The 9,879-nt window shown below is 51.6% G+C and overlaps 1 protein-coding gene across 1 annotated transcript; it reads left to right on the top strand.

Annotated features, from left to right (window-relative positions):
• Positions 1-22: 22 nt before the first annotated feature.
• Positions 23-8,168, top strand: NT5C3B (5'-nucleotidase, cytosolic IIIB). The gene is made up of 9 exons (XM_040497546.1): positions 23-75; positions 324-422; positions 997-1,066; positions 1,153-1,199; positions 3,504-3,589; positions 4,076-4,165; positions 5,088-5,250; positions 6,374-6,574; positions 7,690-8,168. Exons 1-9 carry the CDS (start codon positions 64-66, stop codon positions 7,822-7,824), a joined length of 903 nt encoding a protein of 300 aa, XP_040353480.1. The 5' UTR covers positions 23-63; the 3' UTR covers positions 7,825-8,168.
• The last annotated feature ends 1,711 nt before the right edge of the window (positions 8,169-9,879 follow it).

Raw genomic sequence — 9,879 nt, 5'->3', positions numbered from 1 at the left:
GGGGAGCGGAGGAGGGGCTCGGCCTGGCCCGCGGCGCCTACTAGCCGCCCGGCAGCGAGCGCCATGGCAGAGGAGGTGAGGCGGGAGGAAGCGTCCAGCGTGGGGCGTGGGGCGGGCCCCGACCCCCGGGGCGCTCCGAGGCCCCCAGCGGGCCGCCTGGGCCGCGCCGCGCCACCCCGGCTAGTAGGCGCCGCGGGCCAGGCCGAGCCCCTCCTCCGCTCCCCGCACCCCGCCCGGCCTCGCAGGCCTGTCGAGCCGGCCCCGGGCTCCCCCTGGGCCCAGCGCGGTGCGGGGGTCAGCGCTTCTCTCGGGTCTCGGGACAGGTGAGCACCCTGATGAAGGCCACGGTCCTGATGCGGCAGCCCGGGCGGGTGCAGGAGATCGTGGGCGCCCTCCGCAGGGGCGGGGGAGACCGCTTACAGGTACGGCCCGGGGGGCGAGGTGGGGCGGCTGGGGAGGTGACCTGCCCAAGGGGGCCTGCCGGCGCTGCGGCGGACACTGCATGCCCTTAGCCCCTAGAAATGGCCAGCGGCCTGGGGGGCAAGCAGGCTGCCTCGCCCGATTTGCCCTGGGTTAGAGCCCACCTGCCCGAAAACCTAGATTTCAAATTTGTCAGTCATGCCCTGCGGCTGCTTCCTCTAATTAGGTCGAAAGCACCCAGCACCAGGCCCTGAGGCCTTATTTCCACACTAGCCCGGCCAAAGGGCTCCCCAGGAAGCTGCAGATATGGAGATGGGTCACCTTGGGAAGGACCCAGGGCATAGAGATGGCAAGGCAAGAGTCAGAGTCCTGTCAGCCTCCACCAAGAGGCTGGGCCTCCTCAGGCTTAGCAGGCTACTACCTAGGATTAGTTCTCCCTTCCCCCCTCTGGCCTTTCCTAGCTCCTGCAGGGCTGTGCCCACTGGCTGGGCCCTGAGCTGTTTTGCCTTGCATAATCTTCCCCCACCAGACAGTGGAAGGAGCCTGTGTAGACAGCATCTCTCTTTTGCATTTTAGGTTATTTCTGATTTTGACATGACCTTGAGCAGGTTTGCATATAACGGAAAGCGATGCCCTTCTTCTTACAGTAAGTCACATACTAGCTTGCTTTGTGGGGCTTAACAAGATGGTGGCTCCTAAGTGGCAAATAAAAGGAGTTCTGTGTTTTTGCAGACATTCTGGATAACAGCAAGATCATCAGTGAGGAGTGCCGGAATGAGGTACGTCACCCCCCTTTGTTCAGAGACTGCTATCAGGTGCTACTGCAGATGGTTCTTGGTGGCTCAGGTGGACCTTGTGTCATACACTGGGGTAGTGTTTCCTTTATGTCCAACACATATGATGATTGGTGGTTAGAATATGGATGTGATGCCTGTTGCTAGCTGTGGAGTTTACAAGGGACTTCAACATGTTCTATTTAATCCTCCTGCAACTCCGAGGGGTGGATAGAACCATTATTACCTCCATTTAACAGATGAGAAAACAGGGGCGCCTGGGTGGCTCAGTCGGTTAAGCGGCCGACTTCGGCTCAGGTCATGATCTCGCGGTCCGTGGGTTCGAACCCCGCGTCGGGCTCTGTGCTGACAGCTCAGAGCCTGGAGCCCGTTTCAGATTCTGTGTCTCCCTCTCTCTGACCCTCCCCCGTTCATGCTCTGTCTCTCTCTGTCTCAAAATGAATAAACGTTAAAAAAATTTTTTTTGAAAACAGAGGCTTGGAAAGGAGAAGCATGTCATTCAAGGGTCATATGGCAAGACATGGAGAGCCTGGTTTTCCCATAGATCCGATTCTGTCCCAAACTCACTTGACTGCATTGTGCTATTTCTTTGATGATATAAAGAATAGAGCCGGGCCCGCTGTGCATTTCTCTGCTGAGCTCTGGCTGCCGAGTACCTCTGTCATTTAGCTTCATTTCATTAGGAAATTCACTAAGTTATATACTAAGTGGTCTTTCGGTCTGTCCTATTGGTCAGCTTTTCCAATACTCCGTCATGATTGCTTGCTGTTAAGATAGGCAACAAATTCTAGATAACTCTTCCTTTTCTAAAACCTGTCTCTCTGAGGGGCGCCTGGGTGGCGCAGTCGGTTAAGCGTCCGACTTCAGCCAGGTCACGATCTCGCGGTCCGTGAGTTCGAGCCCCGCGTCGGGCTCTGGGCTGATGGCTCAGAGCCTGGAGCCTGCTTCCCATTCTGTGTCTCCCTCTCTCTCTGCCCCTTCCCCGTTCATGCTCTGTCTCTCTCTGTCCCCAAAATAAATAAACGTTGAAAAAAAAAAATTTAAAAAAAAAAACAAAAAACCTGTCTCTCTGAGATACACTTTTAGCTTTACATAAGTTCTCACACTGATTACCTTTAGCAAGTCACTTTTTGTGGCTCCTCATGTGTCTGATCTTATCAGCTTCCAGAAAGCTGTATCCACAAATATAACAGCAGGTTTGGGTCCCCTCTCTAGGATAATGAGGCTAGGGAAAACTAAGATTCTGGGTGTTGATGAGCTCCTGAAAAAAGTCATAAAGCAAAGCTTATGGATGAAATCTTTCTTCTTTTTTAAAAATGCTATTCTTCTGTTGAATTCTCTTATGCTTTTAGAAGACTGTTCTCACACCCCCAAAAACGCACACATTGAGAACCTCAATACATTTCGGGAGCTTTCTCCCCTTGTCTGTGATCTTTGTACTTAACTCTCTTTTGGAACTGTGGTCAGGGACTCCACATTAGCTCTCATAATATTCTGAGATTGTGCCTGTATTAAAATTAAAATCCTTTACCCAATTGGTTCCCGTTTTTATTGGGTGCTGTTATTGACGGACTCTGTGTGACACATGGCTCCCGACATGGCCTCCCTAGCCAAAGTGCCTGGCCTGTGGAAGGAAATCTTAGTAAGAAGAAGTACATGTACCTACTCGCGAGGTGGTTCACCCGATGTTGGTGTTGTGTTGGTTATCCACTAACACGCTGGGTCCCAAACTTGACTTCTATGATTTTTCTACTTCCATTTCCATGATTTTTGCCATATCTTGGTGATTTTTACTACATATTTTACTTTAAATTGGCCTATGATTAAAAATCTGAATGCAGTTCACTTAGAAAAGAAACAACCTTTGTGAAAGCATGAGTTTGATGTGCTAGGGTGTTTTTTTTTTTTTCTTTTTTCCTTAATATGCACTAGAATGAATCTAAAACTACTAAAATGAAAACTGTTTATCCACGTACCCCCTAAAGTCACCTCGCCTCCCCCCTGAGAAAGTGTATCCCATTTGGGGAAATATAGTTAATCCCTTCTTACTGGTTAAACCCTGCTGACTGAGCTAGTGAGAACAACAAAATCCTAGTAACTTCTCACCTGATGGCAAAAGGTCTTCGTTGATTCTTAGACCTCATGGGATGACCAGCTGTGCAGATCGGTCACTCCCTCACACAGAGTTGCGTCTTCTAGGTGATTCTTTTTCTCAGGCTAATCGGTGGGACTTTGCTGGGGAAAACTTGATGCAGACTAACGGCTTTTGTCTTCATTGGGATGTTCCAGCTCAAAGCGCTCCTTCACCACTATTACCCAATTGAGATTGACCCACACCGGACCGTCAAAGAGAAGTTACCTCATATGGTAGAATGGTAAGTGACGGTGGTGTTGAGCCGCTCTTGGCCGTCATGGTGGACTGGTCCATCTATTAGAACAAACTGTCCAGCCACAGTGGGGCGACCTGTGGCCACTGCTAGAGTGGGGCCCCACTGAGAGTCTTTGGAATGAGGTAGAAGCCCCTTGGTTTGGGGGGGGATAAGTGCTTTGGGAGATAACTCTCCTATTGGAACCAGTATTGCTGGATGGAGCCCCAGTTCCCCAGAACGTGGGGGTCACCGAGGGAGGGATTCAGAAGAGTTCTGACTTCAGCAGTTAGCTCACCCAACCCTTGTTCCTGTGGCTGTGGTGTGGCTTTCTTACCCTCTTCCTTTTAAGGACAGCCAGAGTCTTCAGGAAGTGGTGTGGTGGATGAGGCCTCCCTTAATCCTTCCAGAAGGGGACTTGGCCCTGAAAAGAGAAAGGACACTTTACTTACTTAGTGATTTGAATTTGGTCTTTGGTGGGGTGTCCGTTTCTAGGTGGACCAAAGCTCACGATCTCCTGTGCCAGCAGAAGATTCAGAAGTTTCAGATCGCCCAGGTGGTTAGAGAGTCCAATGCAATGCTGAGGTGAGCTTCTTGCTCTGGAAACCATTTGAAACTGGTTTGCTCACCAAAAAAAGAGTCTAGGAAGGAGTAGAGGGGAGTTAGTTGCTGGGGGAGCCAGAAGAGACATAGCACCATGAGTGGCTGTTGCAAAGAAGGTCTTGCTTTTCCTCTCGGGATACAGCTGAAGGATTTCCCGCCTTGGGTGCATCCTAGGAAGCTGTCTATTGCCAGTGGATGTATTATGAATATGACCAAGCCTTGCTCTCCTAGAACAAACAGCATCTAGCTCATTTTCTCCAATGGTAAAAAGACACTGGGGTCACCATGGTGGCTGGCGTTCTTAATCTAGACATGGGAGTTGGCTGGCCTGGGACGCTTGATCATTAGTGGCCTTCCCAGTGCAGCTCTCTCTGCTGGCATGTTTACTGGAGGAGGGGTGAGGGAAGAGCCTGCTCTCGAGGAGTGGGTGTCCTAACTGGGGAGAGCCATGAAAAGCCAAGAGAGTAGAGACACATGCAGATCCAGTAAATGCCTGGGTGGGGTTGGGGTGTTACCTCAATGAAGCTGCCCCAGAGAGCTGCCTGGTTGTATTTTGCTGGAACGAAATAAGGCAGAAACCAACCAAGCAACCAAAAGCCCATTTATATGAAGTTCAAGGATAGGCACAGCTAATCAGCGGTGATATGAAGGGAGAATGAGAGGGGATGGCGTTGGTTGGGAAGGGACAGAAGGGAACCTTGATCTGGTTAGTAAGTACACAGGTGTATACATATGTAAATATTAGTTGAGTCGAACACTTAAGATTAGTGCACGTTAACCATTTACTATATGTATTTTATGCCGCAATCTAAAATGTTTTTAAAAAGAAAAAACTTAAAAATATATCACCCAAGGAGAAAAGAAAGACTGGTGGAAGAGGCGGAATCCATTCATCTCTTTTCAGGGAGGGATACAAGACATTCTTCAACACCCTCTACCAGAACAACATTCCCCTGTTCATCTTTTCTGCGGGCATTGGTGATATCCTGGAGGAGATTATCCGACAGATGAAAGTATTCCACCCCAACATCCACATTGTGTCTAACTACATGGACTTTGATGAAGACGTGAGCCAGATCTTCTTTAGGCTGGGGATGGAGAGGGATGGGGACCGCCAGCCCTGGGGGCAGCACCCGCAACGTTAGCCCTGACCTGGGGAGGGAAGGGAGGGAAGGCATGCTGGCTTCTTGCTTCAGGCAGTTATTTCTTTCTTTATGCCAGCTAGAGACCGTTATTTCCTCTTTGTTTTTGTTTTTGTTTATTTTTTAGAAAGAGAGCACGCGCATGTGCGTGCACAAGTCGGGAAGGGGCAGAGAGAGAGGGGCGGGGGCCCGAAGCAGGCTCCAGGCTCTGAGCTGTCAGCACAGAGCCGGACGCGGGGCCCAAACCCACGAACCCGTGAGATCATGACCTGAGCTGAAGTTGGATGCCTAAGCCACTGAGCCATCCTGGCGCCCCCTAGAGACAGTTACTTCTGAAGGACCTACCTTTTGGTGTTTGGCTGACAGCTCTCTGCCCCGGGGTTCAGCCAGGCCCCATGTCACTGCCCTAGGTCCTATGCCATCCTAGGTACTCAAGGGCTTAGACTTTGACTTGTTTTCCTAGAGCCAGAGGTCAGCTGCTCCAACTCACCCTTGCTCTGACTTCTTCCCCTTAAAACCAATGGCTGGAATTTTCGTCCCTTAAACCTGTGGCGAGGACGTGGCCCGCAGCTGGGGTTAGCACACATGTAGCCTGAACAGCGCCTGTGTCATGGGTTTCATGCTTCCACCAGAGTAGGTGATCAATACTATTTGGTGGTCCTTGTTTGTTGGAATCAGGGGTAACAACTTCTTTTTTTGTAAAAGGCCAGGTAGTAAATATCTTGGGCTTTGTGGGGTGGACTTTATGATCTGTCACAACTACACAATGTAAATTTACGCAATGTAAATTCACTCTGCTGTGAAAGAACGAGCAGCCACAGACAAGATGGAAACAAATGAGCCTGGCTGTATTCCAGTAAAACGTAATTTAGAAAAACAGGCCCAGTCTGGCCTATAGGACCCAGTTTGCCGACCCCTGGTTTAGACAACAGCGAGGTTTTGGCATTTCTGTGGCTCGCAGGATTCCCCTTTCTCTGCGACAGAGACGGTGGAACACTGGCTCTAGCTGGGTCCCTGTAGCCCTTCTGTCTGTCTCCTGATTATTTAGGGTTTCCTACAGGGATTCAAGGGCCAGCTCATACACACATACAACAAGAACAGCTCCGTTTGTGAGAACTCCGGGTACTTCCAGCAGCTTCAGGGAAAAACCAACATCCTCCTGCTGGGGGACTCCATGGGGGACCTCACTATGGCCGATGGGGTTCCTGGCGTGGAGAACATTCTCAAGATTGGCTTCTTAAATGACAAGGTGGGTATGGGACCAGACCCTATCTTAGTGGCTTGCTTCTTTTTCTTTTTTGATTTTCTTTTAAAGTTTATTTTGGGAGAGACAGAGAGAGAGACAGAGAGAGAGACAGTGCACACATGTGAGCCCCTGAGCGTGAGCAGGGGAGGGGCAGGGAGAGAATCCCAAGCAGGCTCCGCCATGTCAGCACAGAGCCCAATGCAGGTCGATCTCAACCCAATCATGAGATCATGACCTGAGCCGAAATCAAGAATCAGATGCTAAACCAGCTGAGCCACACAGGCGCCCTGGCTTGTTCCTTTTTCAATCCCTGTTAACTAATGCCTAGCGAACACCTTCTGTGTGCTAGTCACTGTTAAGTATTAGAGGTACTAAGGTGAGCTACGAGCCATGTCCGCAGGAAAACAAAAGAGATACCCCGTGATGACAGCTGGGTTCGGCACATGGCATGACAGTGGGACTCAGAGACAGGGTCACTGGAGCCTGCACTTACTATTTGGTGCCACCATGTTCCAGGTGTTTTAGCCCATTTAATCCCTACAGCAACTTTTTGAGGTAGAGACTAATATACCTTGTTTTACAGATGGGGAAACTGAGGCAAGGAGGTTCATCTGCCCACGGTGACATAGTTTAGGAACTGGTAGAGCTGATTAAAGTCCTCCTAAGTCATACCTGTAAGATATGATTGAAATAGGAGATGTCAGTATTCAGGAGGTGGGCTTGCAGTTCAGAGAACAAAAATACAAGGACAGACCAGAGGCTGACAGGGGGTGAAATGGTCAAAAGGGGGCACAGTATGGTGTCAGGGTCGAAGGCCACCAGTCCTCCCCTCAGCCAGCAGGGGCTGAAGACCTCCAGAGTGCTTGAGCCTTGGGAAAATTCAATCCAGATGGGTTAGAAGTACATCTGGTTTTTAAATTTCAATCCTTGTGCTGTCCTTTGGACATTGACCCAAGGGTCAATTGTGGCACCCTGTACCCACTGCCATCCAAAGGGCAGGTCCCTGTAACGTCGAGCTGCAGCTCGGATGCCCTCCCTCCCCTGCCCCGGGTGCCAGGGAGGCAGAGGCAGAAGTCGGGGCATTCTGGGGCCTCTCGATCTTCCCTTCCCCGGGGCAGGTGGCAGAGCGGCGGGAACGCTACATGGACTCCTATGACATCGTGCTGGAGAAGGATGAGACGCTGGACGTGGTCAACGGGCTCCTGCAGCACATCCTGCACCGCGGGGACTGGATAGAGATGCAGGGCTCCTGAGTGCAGGCCGGGGTCAGGCGCGGGGGGCTGTGGAGAGGTGGGAGCCTCGCCAAGAGGCCCTCCTGCCGAGGGCGCTGCTTCTCCCAGGGCGGGCAGTGAACAGTCCAGGGTGGTGCGGCTGGGGAGCCTGTGCCCCTCCCTCCCCTCCCAGCGCCCAGGCTCCAAGCTCCGGGACGCCCTGCCCGGCAGTGGGAGGGCCCACCAGGTGAACACGGGACCTGCAGGGTGTTACCACTCTTTACTAGGGACCATCTAGCCCAGGGGTTCTTTTTTCCCCAAATTTTTAAACGCGGAAAGCTGTTCTTTAAACAAATCTAATGTGTGAAACAGATCTAAATAAAAAAGGGAAAAAAAACCCAGCTGTTCTGATTCAGGGGGTGCAGGGCAGAGCCCGTACCTCTTGGTTTTGGAGGAGCAGGAATCTCCAAGAAGCCACTAGGGCTCTATGGCACAGAATTTCAAAACCACCGAATTCACAGGCACCTGGCTGGCTCAGGCAGTGGAGCCTGTGCCTCTTGATCTCGGGGTTATGAGTTCGAATCCCACGCTGGCTGTAGAGATCACTTAAAAAAATAAAGTATTAACAACAACAACAACACTGAATTCACCCACAAGACCCTCTGAGCATGAAACGTGCTTGGGGGTCAGGGTGGGCAGGCGGGGTTGGAAGGGTGTGTTTCTGACCTGGAATGGTTTGACTTTAGGCTGAGGTATCCATTAAACTTGAAATCCCACTGGGATTGGTGGGATCTGGCCAATCCTATCTGCTGAGTTCCCTCTTTATGGATCCTCAGAGGGATCCAGGACCACCAAGATGGGTGACTTAATTAAGGGGAGTCAAGACCGGGACCTGAAGGGAGAAGATGCTCTGTGACAGGTGGGAGTGATTTCTGCTCTGACATCTTGCATCATTAGGCTTCCTTCAGAGCTCCTGTCCCGTGTCCTTTCCCTGTTGACTTGGATGGTCAAGGACTAACTGAATTCTCTAGGGTACCTTTTGAAGAGAAAATGTAAAGCAGCCAGTTTCACCCGACATTTTTTTTAGCCTGTCCTCCGAGAGATTCACCCCCTCATCCTGCTGCAGAGGATGCTGGCTGTGGGACACTTGCGTTTACCTGCAGGTCCGAAGGGACAGGTAGTGCTTGCTGTAGGTGCGTGCCATTTAATCCTCCACAAGGTCCCTGAAAGCAGGCATACTTCTCATTTCTGGGTGGCTTCAAGAAGACCAGAAACTTGCCCAAACTCCATAGCTAGGAGCTAGAGCCAGGATTTGAGTGTTCCTGACCCAAGCCATACTGTTTCTTCTGCATCGTGCCTTCAAACGGGCTTCAGTTCACGGCTGGCCTGTTAGCTTCTGGGAAGGGGGCGGTTACCATGCGAGGCCAGGTCTGTAGCCACCGTCAGATCCGGAGGTGCCTTCTGGATGCTTTGGGTCCGGGAGTGTCTATTACTGGCCATGGGAAAAGTCATGTGTCTCAGGGTGCTGGATAAGAAACGGGTGCTTGTGGGGACAGGTCGGTCCAGGGAGTCCAGCACCAACTTTTTCTCTCCCAAGCTTCCCCTGCTCCCCCGTTCTTTCTTGGCTCAGGTCACTTTTGTTGCACCGGCCAGAGTCCAGCCAGGCAGGTGAGGGGCAGATGGCCTGCAGACTGCAACTCTGTTACCTTTCCTTTAGGCAGGAGGGTGGATCCGGCAGGTGGGAAAGGCTGGCCGCCAGGAGCAAGGAGAGGTGGGGATAGCTGAGTACTGGAACCAGTTTACATGGAAGAGAGGATTCGGACCTGTGCAGTTTGATCTAACCCCTGAGTCATGTTTGAGGTCAGGGACCGCCTCTTTGTTCAGCTGGGATGGTTCGGAGACCCGGATCATCTCTCCACAACTTCCTGGCAGGCCCCTTTGTAGATGCCCACTCTGCACCCTCCCTCCGGCAGACTGGGGGTCCCTCTCCTTGGGGAGGGCCCCGGTTAGGCCTCAGGAGGCAGGAGGCTGAGACTGAGGGACACAGTATCTTGAGCTGATGAGGTATGAAGAGACGGCCCGCTTTGTTCCCCTCTC

The sequence above is a fragment of the Herpailurus yagouaroundi genome, unplaced genomic scaffold (genome assembly GCF_014898765.1).
Source record: "Herpailurus yagouaroundi ecotype Mexico unplaced genomic scaffold, PumYag 189, whole genome shotgun sequence".
Classification (NCBI taxonomy): domain Eukaryota; kingdom Metazoa; phylum Chordata; class Mammalia; order Carnivora; family Felidae; genus Herpailurus; species Herpailurus yagouaroundi.
The sequence above is the reverse complement of the archived record's forward strand: the minus strand, read 5'-3'. Positions and strand labels throughout refer to the sequence as shown.

Bases quoted from the DNA above. Each gene is read 5' to 3' on its own strand.
- NT5C3B (XM_040497546.1), top strand. The intron at 423-996 runs GTACGGCCCGGG...TTTGCATTTTAG, and splicing joins GCGGGGGAGACCGCTTACAG to GTTATTTCTGATTTTGACAT. The intron at 6,575-7,689 runs GTGGGTATGGGA...TCCCCGGGGCAG, and splicing joins TTGGCTTCTTAAATGACAAG to GTGGCAGAGCGGCGGGAACG.